Here is a 22,659-nt window from a genome sequence, read left to right as displayed (position 1 = left end):
GACTACCTCTAGGGCCCTATAAGCCTGTTCAGATACGTTGTGCAGCTGCCTCGGGGAGACAAACTCTGCCTCCCTCAGTTTCCCCTTCTATCAAGGGGGCGAATCTCACGTTGCCTTCCTCCCTGGAGAAGACGAAGGACAGAACAGATAAGAACAGCCTCGCCACACCCCCACCGTAAGACACCACCGCGGGGACATTTTCCAAGTCGGATTGCAGCCAACGAGGATAGGCCGTCAGGACAGCGCCAGTCAGGGATCCGCCGGGTTATCCGGGGGCGTTTGGAGCCCTCAGAGTCACAGACAAATGCTGTCACCAGAAACAACAGATGTTTAAAAGCCTTTATTTAATGAAAACAGGAAGCGCCCATTTCCTGGCTGTTTTTCCTCGGTGAGAAATATCTAGGATAATTTTAGCAAAAGAAGGAATTTTTTATTTTTTAATTTTACAGCTAGTTTATCGATGTGGAAAGCGTATTTCACCAGATCAGTGCCTCTGGGGCTCGAGTCTTAATTTTCTCTGGGTCCTCAGTGCCCCGAAGAGTTAGAGGTGCGATAGCTGTTTGCCGAATCAGTGACCGAGTGAACAATGGAGGAGGTAGGCATGGCAGCTGAGGGAGGCGTCCTGTTGGGTTGAGGAATCCAGGATGGCTTCACGAGTAGAGAGCATTTCCCAGGAGAGATGGGAAAGCGTTCTGACACACAAAGATGGAGGGAAAGAGAGCATTCCAGGCAGAGAGGCCGCACAGAGAGAGACAAGAACGTGGGAGGGGGTGCCAAGTGTTTGGGGCCTAGTGAATGAATACCCAGCTGGATTTAGGAGAGAAAAGGCTAGAAAGGGAGTGTGGAGTTAAATTGTGAAGGGCTTGCATGTCCCCGTCCACATCCATTCCCCCGGCTCTGTGTAAAAGTCCTCTGTCCCGGGTCAGGCATGGAGGGACTTGAGCACAGAGATGTTTTACAAGGACCCCCGTTTGCAGAGCAGCTGCCCTCTGCCAGGCCCCTGCGGGGGTTCTGAGTGATTGGCAGCCCGTACCCTCCAGAGCCTACGGCCTGACGACACATCTGGTGAAAGGGGAAGTGTAGACGCACAGCGCATGGGAGCATAAGGCAGGCGGGACTGACGCACGACAGACGTCCAGCGAGGCGGCTACTGCCCGGAAAGGAAGTGGGGTATCTCCAGGTGGGCCGAGGGTCTCAGGTGTTTCCAGGGCCATCTCGAATTCCCTCCATATTCGAGGCAGGTCACAGGCTCCTAAGGTACCTGAGGAGTCGTGGGGGGCGTCCCCCCTCCCACCACCGCCAACACCTGCGCCTCCACCTGCCCCAGGTGGCCACTGCGCCCCACCCCCACTGCATCTGTATCCACGCCCTCCCTCTGCAACCCTCCACCCCCGCCCCCGGCAGAAAGAACAAACAAGGAAGACTGGGGTCAGGCATCTAGCCAGCCTCTCTCGCCCCCTCATCACCGATATCTGCTGGCCCTGTGCTTGGCGCTGTTTGCCCCCCTGTCACAGAATTCTCCAGCCTTGCTGAAGGGCGGAGACTGTCATCCCCATTTTACAGATGAGGAAACCAAGGCTCAAGTGGGACCCCAGGGCAAAGCCCAGCCCAGCCTCTTGGTCCCTGAGCCCTCTCTCCTGGAGGCAGGGAAGCTTCCACTGCACAGAGAAAAGTGTGGGAGCCGTAAAAATTAGCCTCCTCCTTTTTCCTCCCGAACCAGTTTGTTTGGGGGAGGCCCAGAGGGTGGGGACTCCAGGCAGGCAGATTTCAGCTCCCTGAGACAGTCGTGAAAGCAGAAATCTTCCTAAAACATGGCCCCCATCACCTTATTCCCAGTTCAGAACCTGCCATGACTCCCAGGCCTGAAGGAGCAAGTCCCTGGTTCTGGCACCTTCGGACCTCAGGCCCCTCTCCAGCTTCAGGGCCCCAGCCCGTTCCCCACCTCCTCCTTCAGCCTCAGGCCCTCCAGACCACCTGCCGCGCTCTGTCTGCAGCAGCCTTCGCACCTTCTCTCCTGTGCACCTCGCGGGACAGTTCTCTGCAGCCAGGACCACAATGGAGGGGTCACCTATGGAGCCCTAGCTTGGGCACAGTGCCAGGCACCACAGCCTCAGTTAGTGTTGGCTGAACAGAAACAGCTCAAACATCCCCTCCTCCAGGAAGCTCTTTCAGATTTCTCCTCCCCACTCACTTCCTTCTAAAGTAATGGCTCCCTCCTGTGCTCCCAGAGCCCTTTGTACAGATCTGTAGCAAAGACCCTGTCTCCATACAAGAGTACAGGTCTGACCCAGAGTAACTGCTCTCTTACCTGAAAAAAGAGCAGTTATGCGAAATGATACGATAGACTTGTTCCACCGTGGAGCAGTCAGCCTTAGAGGGAGTGAGCACCCTGTCATCAGAGGCGTGCAAGCTGAGGCTGGCCGACCATCTTTCTGGAAGGCATGGGAGGAGATCTAGGCAATGAGCAGAGAGTCAGAGTCGTGACCTAAAGTCCTTTCCAACTCCAAGACCTCAAGCATCTTTGAAACAAACATAACCTAAATTATTCCTTTTGGTGCAGGAGCTAGATAAGGCTTGTGTTCCGAGGGCACAATGGCTCTTCCCTGTCCTCTGGGCCAGGAGACAGCAGGGGGTGCAACCCTGGGTTGCAGCCATTGTGAGGACACCGATAAGTTATGTAAATGGGATCTTGGACGTTCCACATCCCCACTCCCCCTGGCTCCGTGAAAAGAGGTCCTGTTTGCTTATGTAAGCAGCCACTGTGGCGTGAGGCAGAGGCCTTGCTCACGTGGCCCCCGAGCCCTGAGTGGGCACCAGAAGGCTCCTCCCCAGGCCCCGGAAATGCACCAGAGGAGGCCCGTGGTCAGCTCGCCCTGCCCAGCCCTTCAACGACAGGGAGATCACTACCTACCACCACAGAGCGGGTCTCTCAGAGAACTCTAGGAGCAGGAGGGGCCGCCTCGCTTGACCCGGACCCTGCTGTCCACGGTGTTCCTCACTCCTCCCCAGGACGGCCGTGCTCAGGAGTCAGGACATTCTCTACAGGCGGCAGGGTGCAACTGCTGAGGAGAGTGACACCACAGGCTGAATTCTAGTTCAGGGTAGGGGACAGACAGAAGAAGGGCCAGGCCAGAGGCAGGGAGACTGGGGAGGGGCTGGGCAGTGACCCTAGCTTGAGATGGTGGTGCTCGGGCTGAAGGAACAGCAGGTGGTATGGATGGAGGTGGACAGAGGTGAGATATTTTCAAGGTCTATCTTTGTTCTTAAAATTCTTGGGGGCCAGCCTCATGGCCTAGTGGTTAAGTTCAGTGCGCTCTGCTTCGGCAGCCCAGGTTCGTGGGTTTGGATCCCAGGCGCGGACCTACACCACTCGTCAGCCACGCTGTGGCGGCATCCCACATACAAAATAGAGGAAGATGGTCACAGATGTTAGCTCAGGGCCAATCTTCCTCAAGCAAAAGAAAGAGGAAGATTGGCAACAGATGTTAGCTCAGGGCAACTCTTCCTCAGGAAAGAAAGGAAAAAAATTCCTGTAGGCAGGAAGGGGAGCAGCAGGCAGGAGTTGTCCCCAGTCAGCTTTTGGACCAAGGTTCTAACTCTTTGTATTCGTTTCCTGGGGCCACAGAGTGGGAGGCTCAAAGAACAGAATTGTATTGTCTCACCGTCTGGAGGCTGGAAGTCCAGGACCAAGGTGTGGGCAGGGCTGGTTCCTTCTGTGGGCTGTGAGGGCGGATCTTTCCCAGGCCTCTCCCCAGCTCCTGGTGGCTTGCTGGTGCTCATCAGCGATCCTTGTCATGTAGCAGCATCACCCCGATCTCTGCCTTCCTCTTCACGTGGCACTCTCCCTGTGTGTGTGTCTGTGTCCATATTTCCCCTCTTTATGAGGACACCAGTCACACTGGACAAGGGCCCACCCTAATGACCCGTCTCAACTTGCTTACCTCTGTAGTGACCCTGTCTCCAAGTAAGGTCACCTTCCAGGGTGCTGGGGGTAAGGTTTCAATGTATCTTTTGGGGGGAACACGGTTCAGCCCATGAGAGTCTTCAGACTCTCTCAGCAGTGGCTTGGAGGGTGGGAGGAAGTGAGCTCCAGGTGCTAAGATGTGCGAGAGGCGTGGGGGGCGGGACCCAGCCCCTCCAGGCCTGAGATTCTGAAATGCTTTTGTCTTTTCACACAATTGGATTTTTTGCCTCCGACATGTCCTCTCCCACTCAAAGATGTTTTGCAGCAAATATTGCCTTATTCTTGTATCATTCGTCACTGCCTGTGGGTAAGAATCACTTGTTCAGTTGATGCATGTTGCGTGTAAAGGGCCACAGCAGCTCCAGGCTGGTTTTTGCATCCTAATTGCTGGGCAGACCCACAGCTCTGCGGAACACGCTCTGCGGAATGAACACACACACACACACACACACACACACACACACACAGACCCACAGCTCTGCGGAACACGCTCTGCGGAATGAACACACACACACACACACACACACACACACACACACACCAGGCCTTGCTGGCTTCTGATTGGCTGAGTTTACTCTGGCCTGACTGGCCCAGATGTCAGTCTGTCATTGCAGAGCAGGCAGGAGGCAGTCCTTACTCTTGCAGGGAAATGTCATATTTTACGTGAAGCATAATTGTTTGCATTTGTTCTAAGCCAATGTCACATTCTGTAAATAAAATGCCCCCAAATGCAATGTCCCCAACCCCCCCCAAAACACCCTGAAAATACACAGACATATTTATCATTGAGTTTGCAGGAAGTGTGTATGTGGATAAAGCAGGGACAAGATCCTGGGCAGTCGTAGTGCATTCTCTACTCTTGCCTGGGGCCAGATCTGGGGGGTGTTTATTGGGGTCTTTCTCCAAGTCCTTGCCCAGGCCAGGATAGCCGATGGTTTCATCTCAGGATGGGCTATTACCGTTGATAGGTGGTGGCTGCCTGGGACTCTGCAGAGAAGAATTCTAAACCACATCAGCGTTTATTCAGAGGGTGCTGTGATCGATTAACAATGCCTGCCATGGGCACAGGAAGGGAGGAGATGGTCCATGTGCCGTCAGTATCTCCTGGTCGTCTAGGCCCCTTACAGTGGGGCTGCCTGTGAATAGGGCTCACTCTGGAATCCATGAGGGCAGGGAGGACCTGCCCGAGGTGGTACCTGCCCCCATGGCTCCTGCCCTCCCGCCCAGGTCCCAGAAGCCATCCGCAAGTGCCAGCGGGCAGGCATCACCGTCCGCATGGTCACTGGTGACAATATCAACACGGCCCGGGCCATTGCTATCAAGTGTGGCATCATCCATCCTGGGGAGGACTTCCTGTGCCTTGAGGGCAAGGAGTTCAACCGGAGGATCCGCAACGAGAAGGGGGAGGTATGTGGCCAATGCAAAGGGTCCTCAGAGGGATGAGCCTGATGGGGGACTGGGAGGCACAGGCGCTGCATGATTGTACAGAAGCCATCCAGTGTGCCACTGACAGCCCAGTGACTCTGGGTGAGTCCTCTCCCTTCTCTGGGCCTCAGTTTCTCTCCATGACCCCAACAACCTGCCCTCCCCATCCCTCTCCAGATTGAGCAGGAGCGAATCGACAAGATCTGGCCAAAGCTGCGGGTGCTAGCCCGCTCCTCCCCCACGGACAAGCACACCCTGGTCAAAGGTAAGGCCCGGGTGGGCGTGGGCCACTCTGCGGCCCAGGCACCAGGCCTCTGCAGCTCTCCTCTCCTGGCACCTGCACCTTCTTTCCAGAATGGAAGAGGCTATTGCCTGGGGCTCTCCTCTCCTGGGTACCCCCTGGTCTCATCCCCTTTGCAGGCCTGGGACGCCTCCTCGGGGCTACAGTGGGGGGAGGAGGTGGTGAATCTTCTCTGGGCTCCAGCTCCTGTAGGAAGCAATGGGCCTGCCGGTCTAGGTCCAAAACTCACGGCCAGAGGGCTGAGTGGGGCCCAGCGCGCATTTTATTTGGGTGCGACAACACTTTTTTATGTTGAATTTGAATGACGTGATGCAGACCCTGCTCTCTCACATTTGACACCGTCTTCACCATTCCTTGTTGTCTGACCCTCAGCCCACTTCATTTATTTATGTTCTCAGTCTGGCCCCAGAGCTTGTGAGTTTGAGACCCTTGGCCTACCTGGTCTCTGAGGCCTCTAACAAATATCTGTCACCGGGACCATGGGAGTGGGCTCTCCTGGGAATAGCAGCCTGAGAGATGAAGCCCAAAGGCAGCATCCTTCTCCTTCCCTGTCTCCCTCCAGAGAGAGGGCACACCCCTTGCTGAGCCCTTCTAAGTGGCCAGATGCTGGGCTCTTTCAGAGTCACACAGCAGGCAAGGTTTCTGGCCGAGGTCATCACGAGGGCATCTTGGATTCCTCTCCCAAAGTGCTCCCCAAGGACATTGATGGAGGCAGATCTGGCCTGGGAACAGAAACACAGAACCTCAGAACCGCAGATACCCAAGCAGTAGGCCCCCAACCCATCCCCATTTCTCATTCATTCACTCATTCTCTTGATAAGTGTTTTTTGAGAATCCACTATGTGCCAGACCTGGCTCTTGGCAGACGTGGTTCTTCCCTCTTGGAATTCATGGTCCAGGTTCCATCCAGCAGACGTTAAATAGGTGGTTTCCCTACACAGAGCTGAAGGCTGCACTGGTGGAAGAGAAGGGTGATCCTGGGCCCTCTGCTGGCCTCTAACTCGAGCTGAGGAGGGGCGTCAGATCACGGGCCATTGAAGGTGGGATGGGGTCCAGGAGAAAGGTCCTGTGTTTCAGGTAGGGCGGGGAGCTGCACTGTGAGAGCCCAGAGGCAAAGATTTCCTGGCATCTTCAAGGAGTGGAAAGAAGTTCAATTGGCTGGGCTGGGACCTTGAGCGAGGGAGGGAGACTGCAGAAGGAGACCAGAGAGGGAGGTGCAGCATCAGATCATGCAGGGCCTTGAACGTCAGGCGTGTGACCTGCAGTCTCAGCCCGGGTGGGGAGCCTTGTTATAGAAAGCTCCCTCCCTGCTGTGTCGAGAGTGCCTGGAAGCAGAGGGACTACCAGGATTGTCCAGCTGAGGGAGGTGACGCCGGGACCAGGGTGGTGACAGTGCAGTGGGCTGGAAGTTGGCAGGTCTGAGAACAATTTGGCAGCGGGAGGGCCTGGCCAGCGATGGTTTGGGTGCGGTGGAGGGATGAGGGAGATGAGGGGTCCAGGAGGCCTTGGTCTACATCTGTTTGAGAGCCTGCTGTGTGCCAGCATGCTGCCTGGCTTTTGAGTGGGCAGCTGGGTGTTAGGAGTCGCAAGAGAAGGGCTAGATGTGAGGGACACTGACCCCCTCAGTTTAGGACTGGCTGAGCTGGAGGCCCTCTCTATGCAAGTGGAGACGTCCAGAAGACAGCTGGACATCCATGGAGCCAGAGCTCAGGAGAGAGAGCTGGCCAGGGATGAAGACATAGGTGGGGTATGCCAAGTAGGGAGAGCAGAGGAGCTGGCTGAACCCCGGGATCTCCCTCCTGAGCGCTGGGCAGAGGCTGAGATCTGTCTGCAGAGGGTCAGAGGGTCACCAGGAGCAGTGGGGTCCAGGAAGACAAGGAAGGAAGCCTGCTGAGGAGGCAGGGGTGACCCACAGCGTGACCAGCTGCTAAGAGGTCCGGAGAGACAGGACAGGGTTGTGACCACAGGAGGTGGCCACAGGACATGACCGTTCATGGCGGGGCTGTGTCAGTGGCGTGGCAGGGCCAGGAGGTGGAGGAGAAGAGTCTGGGGAAGATGTTCCCCCAGCTCCTCTCTCCATTGGGAGCAGTGGAGGACTGTGAAAAGGCCAGTGCCAGCCTGGGGAGCCACAGAGAAAAAACTGGCCCCTCCCTGCATTGGAGGAGTGTCCAGGCCGGCCAAGGGAACCAGCGGGGACAAAGGCCTCGAATGCCAAGTGGACAGAGATTAGATAGTCCTGGGCAGTGGAACGGCTGGGAGAGCAGCCAGGATGACTCCCGGAGCCCACGCCTTGGAGCTGGGCCTGGGAGAGGGTGGAACTTTGACAGTTGCAAAGAGCTGGGGGTGGGGGGGCTAGGGGGTACAGTGCCCCAAGTCAAGGGACCCTTATTCCACAGGCTGCTGCTGTTTGCCAGGCGCAGGACAGGGAGACAAATGTATGGGAGCTACAGTGATCTGATTAGGGCGGGTGGGTGTCCTCAGGGTGTCAAAAGGCTTCCCAGGGAAAGTGGCATCAGACTACAGGTGGGTGACAAGGATGGCTGGCCGAGGGAACAGCCTGTGCAAAGACAGGGGCAAGCGGGAGCTGGCTTTGCAGGACCGAGGGCCGTTTCTGTAGCTGGAGCACAGATTGGGAGTGGCCACGGGGCGAGAGAAGAGAAGATTAGAGGATGCCGAGTCCTGACCATGGAGGACCTCAGACGTCATGAGTGGAGCTGAGAACGTGCGTGTCATCCTGAGTCTCTCAGCGGGGGAACAGGCTCAGACTCGGGGGTTAGAGAGAGATCCTGGGGCCACAGTGCAGACTGGAGGGGAGCCTGGGGTTAGTGAGAGGGGAGCGTGGAGATGCTGGTGGCAGAGGGAGTAGGGAGAGAGAGAAGTGGAAAGATTCCCAGGGGATTTCGGAACTAGGACTTGCAGGCCTTGTTGATGGATTTGATGTGCGGAATGAGAGAGGGGCATGTCAATGTTGACACTCAAATTTCTGTCCTGCCTGTGGACGTCTCTGCTCGGGGCCCCAGAAATGCACACATACCCAATAATGACATTTTTCACCCACCCTTTTCCACTGGCCCCAGCTCAGTGACGAGGGCCACATGTCATCTGTTCGTTCTGTTATTCGTTGAAGATTTTATTGAGCATAAGCGTCTGGAGAGAGGTCAAACCCAGAACGGTGGTCAGGGGTCATTGGTAAATGGCACAGCCCAGGCCTCCTCAGATGTGACTGGACCTCCCAGGGAGAAGGTGTAGGGGAGCCGATGGTGGGCCCCTGGAGAACAGAGGGGCCCCTGAAGTACAGGAAAGGAGAGGTGATTCTGGCCACGGGGGCCGCTGGTGTGGCCACAGGCTACAGAGAGCAAAGAAGGTTCAGGAGAGGCGGACAGGCCCAGACCACAGGGGGCCGAAAGTCAGCACTGGGCTGAGGTCCCCCATGTCCCCTGCAGGTGCTGGGAGCTCTGGAGGAGCCTGGAGCCGGGAAGGACCACGATGGAAGGGGTGGCGGGGCAGGGGCCAGGGAGGAGGCTGTGCCCAGCCTGGGGTCCTCCTGAGGATCAGGGCTGGCCCAGGCTGCCCCCACCCCACTGAGGGTCCCCAGGCCCTGAGCACCATCTTGCCCCGCCCCACAGGCATCATCGACAGCACGCACACCGAGCAGCGGCAGGTGGTGGCCGTGACGGGGGACGGCACCAACGACGGGCCTGCACTCAAGAAGGCCGACGTGGGCTTCGCCATGGTAGGAGCGACTCACAGGGGACCCAGGGCGGCATCTGGCAGGAGCTCATAGGCAGGGGGTTAGGAGGACGTGGGCTACACAGCCTTGAGCTGGCAGTGCAGGACCCCCAGTTCACACTCAGCCCACCTACAGTCCACCTTCTGTGCCCAATGCTCTCGAGGCTCAGCCTGGCCCCCAGGGTCTTCCTGGAAGGGTAAAGGGAGGCTCCCTGAAATGATGGGTCCAGGCCGGGGGGCGGGAGGCAAAGAGAGGCTTTCTGAAGGCAGAGGGTTGGCCTCAGGGGGCTGGGCCTGTGAGGAGTAGGGGCGTGTGTGTGCGTGTGCGTGTGTGTGTTTGTGCGTGTGTGCGCACATGTGCATGTCCCGTGTGGTCTGGCTGTGCGGGCAGTTGGGTGTGTATGTGGGGGGTTGTGTAGGACTGAGGACGTGTCGGGGTGAGGACAGTGTTGCTAGAGCTGCTCGCCTCCCTGGTCACCCCACCCAGGCTCCTGTCCCCGTCCCCACAGGGCATCGCGGGCACAGACGTGGCCAAGGAGGCCTCGGACATCATCCTGACGGATGACAACTTCAGCAGCATCGTCAAGGCGGTGATGTGGGGCCGCAACGTCTATGACAGCATCTCCAAGTTCCTGCAGTTCCAGCTGACGGTCAACGTGGTGGCTGTGATCGTGGCCTTCACGGGTGCCTGCATCACGCAGGTGGGTCCTCCGGGGGTGGGCAGAGCGGGGCGTGCCCCCGGGGCAAGCCTGGGGGAGGGCAGACACCCACATGGGGCATTCAGGTTGTTGCACCCACCGACAGAGGGCCTGCCGAGGGCCGGGAAGTGCCTCTCAGACTCAGGGAGGCGCCAGCCTGTGGAGTGGAGGCAGTGAGGCTCAGAGGCGGTGGGGTTTGCCCAAGCCCCCCCGCAAGTGGGAGAGGTCAGGCCTCACCTCCATGTCTGCCTGACCTGCGCACAGGCCTGGCCCTTGCTCCAGGAGGCAGGAGAGGCGATCCTTGAGGGAAGGCAGGGCGCCTGGCCACAAAGGGCCAGAGGGAGGCAGGGGCAGGGCAGGGCCCGAGGGGCATCAGGTGGCCGGCGGGGGGGAAAGGAGCCAGCGGGGCCCGAGGGCCTCAGTTCTGGCGTGGAGTTGTGTTGGGAGAGGCCTGTTTGCCTGGGTTCCTGAGGCCGGGTGGGGGCAACAGGAGGGAGGCAGGGACTCGGTGATATTGGGAGAGGCAGGAATCTGTCCACTCACCATGTCTGGGTCTTGAGCAGCCCCATGCCGAGCCCTGCGGAGCCGCCCGGCAGGCCCTGACACCTGCAGCCTCACTGCCTCCTCAACCTGCCCCGTGAGGCAGGAAGGGTGATGATCCACATTTTACAGAGGCAGAAACTGAGGCTCAGCAGATGGAGCAGCCTTCATCTGCCATTGCTCCCACAGTCTCCTGCCTCCCCCAGGGGCTGACCAGCCTGGCCTGGGGAGGACAGAGTGGGTATTCCGACGCCTGGCTCCTCCCAGCAGCCATGTGGGAAGACAAGCTGCTGCCCACAGGAGCCCCAGAGGCCTGGAGGCCGGCACTGCCCCAGCAGCGGTGTGGCCCTGGGAATGCTGCCCCCTCTGTTGCATGCTGAGCCCTTGGGGATGTACGTGGCAGCACCCAGTACCCCAGGCCTGAGAGAGAGAGCCCTCGGGGGTGGCTGGGGGAGGGGGGGACCTTTTGCTCACAAGGACCTTCTCTCCTGGTCTGTGGGTGAGACGCTCCCTCTAGTGGTGGCTTGGGGACACTCCCATGATACTCCCTCTCACACAAGCTTTCTTGGAGACCAACTGATGCCAGATGAGGAAACTGAGGTTCCAAGAGGACTATCAGTTTGCCTGAGGTCTTGGATTGAGTTAGGGTCAGGGCCATGCAGGCCTTGGTGGGGCCATGGGGGACCCGGACCCTGAAGTGCATGTAGTCAGAGAAGGCCAGTGGGCAGGAAGAATCTGAGGGCCCTGGGGAGCGTGACTGGGCCAGGGCAGAGGTAGGAGAGAGGCCCAGGAGGTGTGATAAATACCGAGGAGGTGAGTGAGTGTGTGCGGTGCAGGCAGAGGGGGCCTCAGGAGCCGCACTGAGAGAGGACGGAGGGGCAAGGAACGGCTCAATTCAGGCTGTTGGGCTTACAGGATCTGTGGGCTTCCTAGAGGAGCTGTTCCATCAGCAGATGAGGCTAAAGCCACAGAGGGAGGTCTGGGCTGGAGAGGGGGCTGTGGGGGGAAAGCCGGCACCTGTAGCCAGGGGACAGATATGGAGAGGAGAGCGGGGCCGAGGAAGGGACCACGGGGAGCAGAGATTTAAAGGGCAGGGGCAGAGGGGCCCTGAGGGAGATGGAGAAGGAGCATTCAGAGAGGCCGAGGAGGACCAGGAGAGTAAGGCTGGGGCTGCAAGGGGGAGGCAGTGGCCAGACACGGTGGTGAGGTCAGTGAGATGAGGCTGGAAAATGTGTCCCTCGACTTGTGACAAGGAAGGCCCTGGTGACCCTGGAGAAGGGCATCTGGGGGGCATGGAAAGACCAAAGTCTGGCTGCCGCGGACAAGGTATGCACAAGAGTGGGAGGAAGGAGGAGGACAAATGGATTCAGCAACTTTGGGCAGTGTAGACCACGTGATATGATTGTGCACAGACCAGTCAGTGTGTGATCCCAGTCTCAGCCAGAGAGAGGTGTGGAAGGATCCACACCAGAATGCAGATGGTGGGAACCTGTAAGTGGTGAGATTGTTGATGAGTTTTAGCTTCTTCTGCTATTCCTTACTTGCTCAAATTTTCTACCAAGAAAATATGTTATTTTTGGAATCATACACAGAATAACTGCTTAAGGTAAAGTAGGAGAGTTGAGGGGAAAGAGGCAGCGGGGAAGGGCGGAGGGAGGCAGAGGAGACGGGGTCTGTGCTGGAGATGGTGGGGGAGGTCTTGGCCTCAGCCTGGAGGGGAGACGCATCCACAGGGGTTGGAGGGAGGAGGGAAGATGGTGGGGATGTGGTTAAATTTACTGGAGGGCAGGGAGCTGGTGTCCATCGGGCCTGGGGCACTCCCTTTTCTCCTTGGGGGAGAAGAGGAGGCTGAGATGGGCAGCTCTGGGCTGTTCTCTAGGGAAGGCCTAGCAAACCTGCTCAAGAAGCCAGGGGGCAGGTCAGCCAAGGGCCGATCAATGGGCAGAGCCGGCCTCAAGGCTCCAGCAGAAGCTGCTGAGACCCCAGTGATGAGCCCCCCGCCGGGCACTGCATAGCAGCAGGTGGGGCCTGCCTCCACCATGACGCCCTCTCCACGCTGCTGTCCCCAGGACTCCCCTCTGAAGGCTGTGCAGATGCTCTGGGTGAACCTCATCATGGACACATTCGCCTCACTGGCGCTGGCCACTGAGCCGCCCACCGAGACCCTGCTTCTGAGGAAGCCTTACGGCCGCAACAAGCCCCTCATCTCTCGGACCATGATGAAGAACATCCTGGGCCATGCCGTCTACCAGCTCACCCTCATCTTCACCCTGCTCTTTGTTGGTGAGTCCCCCACTCCGTCCACTGGGGACACCATGGCCTGGACCTAACGTTCTGAATTCATGACCGCCTTCCTGTTTGCCAGTGGGCCCCAGGAGGTGAAGTTAGTTGCTCAAGGTCACACAGCAAGTCTTGGGCAGAGCCAGGCCCTGTCCCAGGTCTGGCCAACCCCAAAGCCAGGGCTTTTTCCACTGATGACAGCTCCAGACACAGCATGCACCATGCCTGAGGCTCTGAGCCGTTCCCCGCCTTACCCTTGCCCCGGGGAAGGGAGCCTCACAGAGACTGCCTTGGGGAAGTGCCACACACCTGCCTGCCGGCAGACTGTTTCCACAGTGCCTTCATGTAGGCCGCCTTGTTTGGGGCTTCTAACCGCTTTGTGAGGGCAGCCCCGGTGCCACCACCCACATTACAGTGAGGGCATGGAGGCTGGAGAGGGGTGGTGACTTGCCCGAGGGCACGCAGCTGGTCTGAGGAGGAGCCGGCCAAGAACCAGGTCTGGCTGGGGCTAAGACTGGCCTGGTTTCCATGGACGCTTCAGACTTGAACCAGGCAAAGCCTACACCCGCGTCATGGATGAGGAAACAAAGGCCCAGAGAGGGGAAGGGCTGGCCCACTGTCACAGAGAGAGTCAGGGCCAGCTCCAAGTCCCAGCCTGGAAGGCTCCCTCCACAGGAGCCTCCTCCAGCTGGGCTTGCAATGCCAACAAGCACTTGCTCTCCAAGTCTAGAGTACAGATGGAGGTGGGGCATGGATCCCATCTTGTAAATGTTGAAGGTGATGGGTTGGCAGGAGTCTTGTAAGGATGATCCTGAAAAGCTTTAGAGGAAGCCGTGTGAATGCAAAACTAGGAGAGCCAGGCAGAGAGAGCTGTCAGGCAGGGGAGGGGGGCAGGGTGGGCTCCTGGTGTACTTGCTGGCTCCCCCACTTGAATGCCTGCTCTCGGTGGGCTTGGATTCACGAGACGCCTCACACTCAGAAAACCCCACGAGCCCTCTGGGCACCAGCTAATGCAGCTTTGCCAAAGGCTGCAGGACGGCATCAGGCACGCCCTCAGGGGCGTCTACACAGCAGCCCGGGCTACTCTGCCCCCAGCACGTGACAGCGAGCTGTGAGAGAAGGAGGCCACGTGAGTGGAGCCTAGAAGCCGCAGCTCCATATAGGAATTGACACAGCCCCTGAGCTTCCGGAAGTCTCAGCAACCACGCTCAGTTACCAGCAGCAGCCCTCTCGGGGAGCCCAGAGCCGTGGCCTCACACAGCTATTCCTAGTTCACGCCCAGTACTCCCAGCACGGATGAGTTTCCCAACCAGGGGGACGTTGTACACGCAATGTCGCCAGCTGGCATTCCACTTGTATCAGATTTCCACAGAAAAAGTGGAAAACCGCCCTTCCCAGGTCTTTCTCCCCAGAGGAGAAAGGGTTTGTTACCCCATCACGCCCACTCACAGCCACCCCACAGCACAGGCCCGCCTTGCCCCCTACTCCAGGGGTGCCTCTGTGTCTGGGTGATGCACCCGGCTGCTCAGAAGAGGCCCCCACACGGGGCCAGGTGTCCCCCGGTCGCGGCCCTCAGCCGCGCTCCTGCCCTCTCACCTGGCAGGTGAGAAGATGTTCCAGATCGACAGCGGGAGGAACGCGCCGCTGCACTCGCCGCCCTCGGAGCACTACACCATCATCTTCAACACCTTCGTCATGATGCAGCTCTTCAACGAGATCAACGCTCGCAAGATCCACGGTGAGCGCAACGTCTTTGATGGCATCTTCAGGAACCCCATCTTCTGCACCATCGTCCTGGGCACCTTTGCCATCCAGGTAGTCAGGCCCCCCCTCTGACCTGGGCCAGGGTGGGCAGTGGGCCACCAGAGCCCTCCGCAGGGCTGAGAGCCCAGAGCTCCGAGCTGGCCCCTGATGGCCTGTCTCTCTGTCTCTGCCTCTCTGCTCCTCTGCCCTCCAGATAGTGATCGTGCAGTTTGGGGGGAAGCCGTTCAGCTGCTCTCCGCTGCAGCTGGACCAGTGGATGTGGTGCATCTTCATCGGGTTAGGCGAGCTTGTCTGGGGCCAGGTAAGTTCTGAGTGGGTTGTACGAAGTGCCTGTCAGCGGGGGAAGGGAAAGAGCACTGGAAGGGGACTCCAGGCGCCCAGGAATGGGTCCTGGCTTGGCCATGGACTCGCTGTTGGTCCAAGACCCTCTCCATCTTTGGGGGATTGGCCCAGTTCCCAAATGCTGGTCATTGGGGTACCACCACTATGATCTTTGCCTTGTATCTATATACCACTCATCCTGTTAATTTACTTAGTATTTTCTTTCAATCACATCAGTTTTTTAACTGAAATTTATTTCATAAGGCAACTTTATATTACTAACATGATTAGAAAATGAACGTTTCTTGTCATAAACAGAAGCCAACAAAAAAATAATGTAATGAGAACGATGTTATTAAACTCTAACCAGATGTCATGGCCTGTGAAGGCTCAGAGCCTGAAGCCAGCTTGTTGTTCAGAAGGGCAGTGAGTAAGTGGTGTGAGGGTGTTGACGGAGACAAGTAGGTGGTGTGGCACCAAGCAGAGCCTCCTTCAGAAGGCTCCGAGGGGATGCGAGAGGGACGAACTCTGCCGCGTTGCAGAGCTATTCAGAGCTGTGTCTGTGGCCATCTGAGATCCTCCCTGGCTTTGGGGACACCTGGGCTGGATGCTCTGAAGGGGCCCTTCCAGCCATGACCCCAGAACATTCTCCCACCAGCTTCCTTCCCTACTTTTGCCCAAATTCCAGGCTCGCAAACACGTACACACACCCTCCGTCACAGTGCTCACAGCTCACAGGCGCCTGAGCAGGACGTGGTGCTGAGAAGTGCTGGGAGCTGGGTTCTGGGCCAGAGGGCCTTTATTCCTAAGGTCATGTCATCCAGGCCATGGGGGCCACAACAAGCCTGAGATTTGTTCTTGCCGTCAGGCTCTTCCTGGGCTAGAGTGAGAAGTTGCAGTGGCAGAAATTAACTAGAAGACGAAGAAGAAAATTTAGTTTCATCTAAAAGGACCTTCTTTAAACTTTGGGGCTTCTTCGGAGAGTTGATAAACTAGATTTGACTTAGCGACTCCATTCCCTGGGCACCCTCAGGGCCAGGCCATCTTTATCCCACTGGGGCCCACACCCTCAGGGAGCTCTCGGTGTCTGGGTGAGCAGACTCCTAGTCCCTAAGGATGATGCCGGTGGGCAATGCTGACCTTAAAGTCCCAGAAAACCCCTGAGGCTGAATGTCCAGGCCAGCCCTGTCTGTCCCTCCAGGAGATGTAAGGGGCCTCCTACCTCTGCCACCTCAGCTTCCCCATAGGGCCTACCTCTCAGGCCTCAGCCCCATGGACAAGCCCTTTGCAGGAAGAGTCAGAAAGCAGGCACGTCCCCTTCCCATACTGCTTTCCCTTTCTGGGAGGGCAACCATTCCCAGAGTCCCAGGACTGGCTGCCCCCAGGCCCTGAGCCCCTGTTGCCCATGTTGGGTATCCCAGGACCCAATGACCTCAGGAGGAATGAGCCCAGAGACCTAATATAATTGGTCTCGCGCATGGCAACTTAGCCACACCATCTCGCTTAATCCTGCAACTCTGAGAATTGCCTACGGATGGGAAAACCAGAGCTCAGAGAGGTTAAATGACTTGTCCCAGGTCACACGACCAGTAGGGTCTGGAGTATTCAAAGTCACATCTGTCCAACTCCTAATGGCCAACATCTTCCACTATGTCCCCCTGACTCTAGGTGAGTGAGTGAATTAAAAATGAAATTAATAAGAAATGTAAAGGTTGAGTTGAGGAATGGGTGAGGTGAGTTAAGGAGTGAGTTGAACATATAACTAGGTAAGTGGCTAAGAGGAGAGGGAGGGAGGGAGAGGAAGGTGGAGGTGGCAGGGAGGGAAGGAGGCCAACTGAGGGACAGCCCCCGTCACCCTGATGGCCGTGTCCCCTGCAGGTCATCGCCACCATCCCGACCAGCAGGCTCAAGTTCCTCAAGGAGGCGGGCAGGCTCACACAGAAGGAGGAGATCCCGGAGGAGGAGCTCAATGAGGACGTGGAGGAGATAGACCACGCTGAGCGAGAGCTGCGGCGGGGCCAGATTCTGTGGTTCCGAGGCCTGAATCGGATCCAAACCCAGGTACAGGAGGCTCCCGGGGCTGGGCCCACACCTGGCTGGGGCGGGCAGGTGATGGAGATGAGCACGCTCCATGCCACCCCCCAGGGCCACAGAAGCTGGGGTCCAGACCTGCTCTCACCATCTCACCAGCCTTCTGTATGCCCACGTTCCTCACACGTGCTGTTGCATGGCTGCTCAAGAAACAGCAGCCTTCTCAGGAATGTTCCACCTCGCCCTCTCAGCCCGGCGAGAGGTCAGACTGGGGATCACACCCACTGTGGGTTTCCAGGGGGGGATGCCCCTAAGAGGGTGGGGGAGGGGTCACTCTGAGGGTTAAGGTGAGAGAGGGGCTCTGGTCAGGGACTGTGGACCAGGGTGGTGAGGCGGCCACCAGGAGGGTCAGGCCAGGCTGGAGACTGGTCCACATGAGGCTAGGATGGCAGCTTCAGGCCAGGGTCACCGCCGGATTCTCCTGGACCGGATGGTCAGCCCATGAGCCCACTTCTACACATGCACACACATCCTCTTCCTCCACGGCGGGCTTCAGACACTGCCCCCAGCCTCCACTAGGGCGTCAAGGCAGCTCTGGGGAGCAAAGCTCCGTTTTCCCCATGCACACGCAGACACACACGTGCACACCAAGGACACACGTACAGAGCACGCATGTGGGATCTGTGTCCATTCAGAAGTAGGTTTCTTCTCCAAGACAGAGACTGCATGGCTGCTACATGCTGCAACCATGAGGCCCTGCCACAGGCCACACACTGGCACACAGGCCGGTGCCTCACCCTGGCCCAGATTGTAGTTCATAGCATGTGTTCACAGCCCTGTAAGATGAGGAAGAGAAGGGACTATGAAACTAAGAGAGGCTTGGTCATGCCCAGCCTACCTGGGAGAGCTGTGTCTGGGAAGTGCAGAGCCCCCCCACCCCCTCACACTCTGGGAAGTGCAGAGCCCCCACCCCCTCACACTCTGGGAAGTGCAGAGCCCCCCCACCTGGTCACACTCTGGGAAGTGCAGAGCCCCCCCACCCCCTCACACTCTGGGAAGTGTAGAGTCCCCCCACCCCGTCACACTCTGGGAAGTGCAGAGCCCCCCCACCCCCTCACACTCTGGGAAGTGCAGAGCCCTCCCACCCCCTCACGCTCTGGGAAGTGCAGAGCCCCACTTCACTGGCCTTGGTGACATGGCCTAGCCCTTCATTTAACAAACATAACAGGCAATAGATTCCCTGGGCTGCCTCACACCCCACAGTGCACTGTCTCAAACATCATCTCATTGGCCTTACAGACCCCTGAGAGGTAGGTATGCCCCTCCCCCCAGTTTTAGAGGTGACAGAGGTTCAGGAGAAAGCCCTTTCTGAGAGCTAGGGTGAGGTACAGCCTGACACAGCCTGGGCTCTCCTCCTCGACAAGAACCCCGGCAGCCAGCCCCCCGGGGCAGCTCTCAGTGTGCATGGCCCTGGGGCTGTCGCCAACCCAGCCACGAAGACTTTCAGGGGCCTTATGATCGCAGGAGGACGGTGGGACTGTAGTTTCTTGAGTGGGCCCGAGTCCTCTCCAGCCTGGCTCTTATGGAACAGTAAGGTGGGCCAGGGGCTTTGCCACCTACAAATAACCTTGCCAGGTAGGTGGCATTGCCCTTTCTGAAGGACAAGAAACTGCGCTCAGAGAGGTGACTTGCCCAAGGTCACCTAGCTCCTAAATGGCAGAGCCAGGATTTGGGCCAAGGTCCGTCCACCCCAGAGTCCCCACATACACCATTCTGGCTCCATGCCTGGCCCTCAAGGGAATGAGCACCCCTTCTTGCCTCTAAACACCATGTTTAATCACCCCCTGGCCCCCGCCTGGCCCACTGACCCCTGAGCCGCTAGAGCGGGACAAAGGTGGGACCCCCGTGTCCTCCCTGGGACCCTGGGAACCACAGATGGCCCGGCGCTGAGCAGACGTCTTCCCGAGCCTTGGAGTGTGTGGTACTTTTTGTTTTGATTTAAGTGACGTCATTGTGCCGTGGCTGCAGCTGTTCTCGTGGTTGCGCCTGTCAGTCGTGTAGCTGTCGTGTCCGTTCTCCTCGCAACTTGTCTCGTTCTCTCCTCCGTTGCAGATTGAAGTAGTCAATACTTTCAAGAGCGGGGCCTCCTTTCAGGGGGCCCTGCGGAGACAGTCCTCCGTCACCAGCCAGAGCCAGGACGTAGCCAATCTCTCTAGCCCTAGTCGCGTGTCGTTGTCCAATGCTCTTTCCTCTCCGACCAGCCTTCCTCCTGCTGCAGCTGGGCGTGAGTGTGAATCCTTACCGCCTCGGGCGCCACCGACGCCAGCACTGGGCGGGCAGGGACCGGGGCACCGAGCACACGGGGGACAGCCGGTCAGCGTTCGGCCCAGGGGGCTGAGGGGCCAGAGCCATTGAGGAGGGTCCCAGTTGGTCAGGAGGGCACAGCAAGTCATGGGTGGCAGTCCCTCGGCGGGCCAGAGTCAGCTGGGGTCAGGGGTTACACTCAGTGAGAGAGTCATGAGGGTTGCAAATGGTCAAAAAGTCTGGGTCAGTCAAAAGATCCCCATCGGTCAGGGAGGTTTCAGAGATCAAATGTCTGAGAACACTACAGGGTCACAGCAGCCAAGGGGGAGCAGTCAGCCGGGGGGCACGGCATGTCCCAGTCAGTCTAGGGTCATACTCCAGGGCAAGGATCAGAGTTGGCCAGGAGGTCACAGTTTGCAGTCAAAGTCAGGCAAAGGGTCAAGGCCCTCAGGGGTCACAGTCAGTCACAGTGGGGTCCAGCCAAGAGAAGGGACACTGTAGGTCAGAGGTCATAGTCAGTCAGGGGTCTCAGGCCACCAAGGAGATCACAGCCTGGAGGCCCTGCCCCCAGTGGTTCAGAACCCTCTGCCCTCTCCCCTTGCATACCTGATGGCATCAGCTGCCTCACACACACTTGTCTCTTCCTGGAAGGGACAAGGCTCCTGACCCATTCAGTGTGAGCTCGGGGAGAAAGCTGGTGGGCCGAGCCTCATGTCTTGGCTGGGTGCCAGCAGGCCCTGAGGAGTCTGATCTAACACTCAGCTTCCTGCCTGCCTTCTCTGAAGGAGAGCCTGGGACTCTGGCCCCTCTGTCATCTCCCTCCTGCCAAGCTCATCTCCTCATGCCACCGCTTCTGACCTCGGTTCGGTCTCTTATCTCTGGCCTTGTCTAGATCTGTCAGAACCCCTCCATGGCTTCAGGCCCCAGAGAGAATAAGAAGTCTCTGTTTACCACCTGCCTCCCTTACCTTGTCTCCAGTCGGGCCCTCCCACCCTGCACAGGAGCCCCTGGTCTGGTCTTCTTGGACTGACCAGTGTGTTTGCTCACGTAGCCAGCCCTGGGCCTTCTCTGATGAGGAACAGACTCCAGGCCTCATCCCTTGATACTTTATAAGGGGCCTCTAGCCCCACCCAAACACAGAACACCCACAAGATACATCCTGTGCCTCCGAGCAGGAGACGACCTGTGTGCTTGGTGGGAACTCTGCCATGTGAGCCCTCTGGCAGGAGGCACAAGCCGAAAAAGAGCCTGTTGGGGCCGGCCCGGTGGCACAAGCGGTTAAGTGCGCATGCTCCGCTGTGGTGGCCCGGGGTTCGCCAGTTCGGATCCCGGGCGTGCACCAACGCACTGCTTGTCAGGCCATGCTGTGGCGGTGTCCCATATAAAGTGGAGGAAGATGGGCATGGATGTTAGCCCAGCGCCAGTCTCCCTCAGCAAAAAAAAAGAGGAGGATTGGCAGATGTTAGCACAGGGCTGATCTCCTCACAAGAAAAAAAAAAGAGCCTGTTGATGGCTTATGCTCACGTCCTATGACCGTTCAGTAGATGCGGTCCTGCTAGGTATGCAGGATGGCAGAAAGGATGCAGAAGAGGGGAAAAAGCCCCTCAGTGCTCATTCATTTACACAAAAACACAGCAATGCGGGGGCGAGAGAAGCCAAGGTAAAGTGGGGACGTATTTGAGCAGATGGTGTCTGAGTCACGTTTCCATAAGGTATTGTCACTAGGAATTCACTGCCAGGCTTTCTCAGGGCAGGAACACTTTGGTCCCATCCTCTCCCCCTTCACACCAGAGAACCCTCATCTTGGTGGGAAGCCCCCACCCGGCAGGCCTACTCCTGCGTCAGCTTAGCACTGGCCTTGCTTAGTGCCGCCACTTGTCTTGTGCAATGACCAAAGTGTTCCAGCCTGGAGAGCCACTTGGAAAAAAGTCTGTTTCTCTCGGTTCCTGCCACCCCTCCCAGGGACTCCTGCATCCCTCTGGCTGGGTCTGACTGCCAGAAGTCTGGCTTCTGGGTGCACGCCCCGTTCTTTGTCCATCCTGGTTCAGCCTCTTTCTTGAAGTGTGGCACTTGGCACTGGCCCCGACAGAGCTCGTCTGGCATTCCCGGGCACCCACGCAGCCTCTGAAAGTCTTCCCTTGGTTTAGCCCCTCATCTTTGCTTTCAGGTTAGAAGAAAGAGCTCAGTCAGCTCGAACCTTGGCAATTTCATTTTCATCTTTTCTTCTGTCATCTATAAAACCACTCAGTAAGGCTGGTCCTGAGACAATCAGTCCTCGACACTTCTCCTTCAGAGAAATGCCCCATTTCTGCCCACCTTTCACTTCCTATCTCTAAACCAATCTCTTCCAAGCCAGATTAATCCCCTTTATCCCATCGGGACCCCAACTTTGGAACAGCCTTTGAAAAGGAGCCTAGAGGCCTTCGCCAAGACCCTTCATTCTCTCAGAGGTCCCAAAGTGGCTGACCAGACATGACTCCCTCACCCAACCACTAAACCATCTTGCCTCTCCCCCAGGGGCCTCCTTAAGAATCTTACATTTGTACCCTCTATTGCAGAGTCCAGCCTGTAATTCTGGGTCCCTTCTGGGACCCTTTCTTAGGCATGTGGTCTTGAAGAGAGCCTGACCATCCCCCTGCACAAGGATACTGGTTCCAAAAGGGATCACAACCTCTGTGGTTTCAAGACACACATTTTGGTCAGCATAGTCATAATGCGAACTCTAAATAAACATGCCCTAGTTTCCCCTTTGCTTGAATAGCTTCTATAACAATGTTACCTCCTCTGGTCTCCAAGGACTCTGAGGGCCCTCTAGATACCAGGCAGGGTCCCTTCAGAAGCCAAAAGGCTTTCTTCCCACAGGGAAGCAGGTGGCCAGGAAGTAAGAGAAGGGGCCCCCGATTGGGTGGGATGGAGAGGTGGGCTGCCTCCTGCCTCGTCTGAGTAGGGTCTTCTTCCTGGGGATTCTCCAGCAGAGGAGGGTGGCCGTGTGGCTGCTGAGTCGAAAATACCTGGGGTCTGTGTGCCCTGGAAGGAGTCAAACTGCTGTCCCCTGGGGGATCGAGAGTTGATCACAAAGGCCGGGGGCAGGGCAGTGTGTACTTGGGGCTGACTTCTGACTCATTGGGGTGAGGAGCCCCCCACCACATCACACATCCCTCGCCCAACACCACTGTGAGATGGAGGGCCCCAGGCATGCAGATGCATGCAGTGACACGACAGTCCATTCAGATTGGCATCCAGAACATTCAGAAGGGAACTCTGGCCCAGTCTCTTGCTTTTCTCTTCTGACTTACACACAG

At 57.7% G+C, this 22,659-nt stretch overlaps 1 protein-coding gene across 3 annotated transcripts in view; it reads left to right on the top strand.

Annotated features, from left to right (window-relative positions):
- The window catches only part of ATP2B2 (ATPase plasma membrane Ca2+ transporting 2), a 305,152-nt gene that overhangs the window by 275,806 nt on the left and 6,687 nt on the right, over positions 1-22,659 (top strand). For 2 of the 3 annotated variants that reach the window (XM_087431489.1, XM_004443588.3), the window contains exons 15-22: positions 5,192-5,371; positions 5,567-5,654; positions 9,317-9,423; positions 9,929-10,120; positions 12,727-12,940; positions 14,541-14,752; positions 14,895-15,002; positions 16,901-17,083. In XM_087431489.1, the coding sequence (XP_087287615.1) occupies positions 5,192-5,371; positions 5,567-5,654; positions 9,317-9,423; positions 9,929-10,120; positions 12,727-12,940; positions 14,541-14,752; positions 14,895-15,002; positions 16,901-17,083 (1,284 nt within the window). Of the gene's footprint in view, positions 1-5,191; positions 5,372-5,566; positions 5,655-9,316; positions 9,424-9,928; positions 10,121-12,726; positions 12,941-14,540; positions 14,753-14,894; positions 15,003-16,900; positions 17,084-19,165; positions 19,253-22,659 lie in introns of all 3 variants that reach the window. The other variant, XM_087431490.1, reaches the window with a different exon arrangement.

This window comes from Ceratotherium simum, chromosome 5 (genome assembly GCF_057802395.1).
Source record: "Ceratotherium simum simum isolate JZ-2026a chromosome 5, ASM5780239v1, whole genome shotgun sequence".
Taxonomy (NCBI): Eukaryota; Metazoa; Chordata; class Mammalia; order Perissodactyla; family Rhinocerotidae; genus Ceratotherium; species Ceratotherium simum.
Note: the sequence above shows the minus strand (reverse complement) of the source record. Positions and strands in the feature narration are given on the sequence as shown.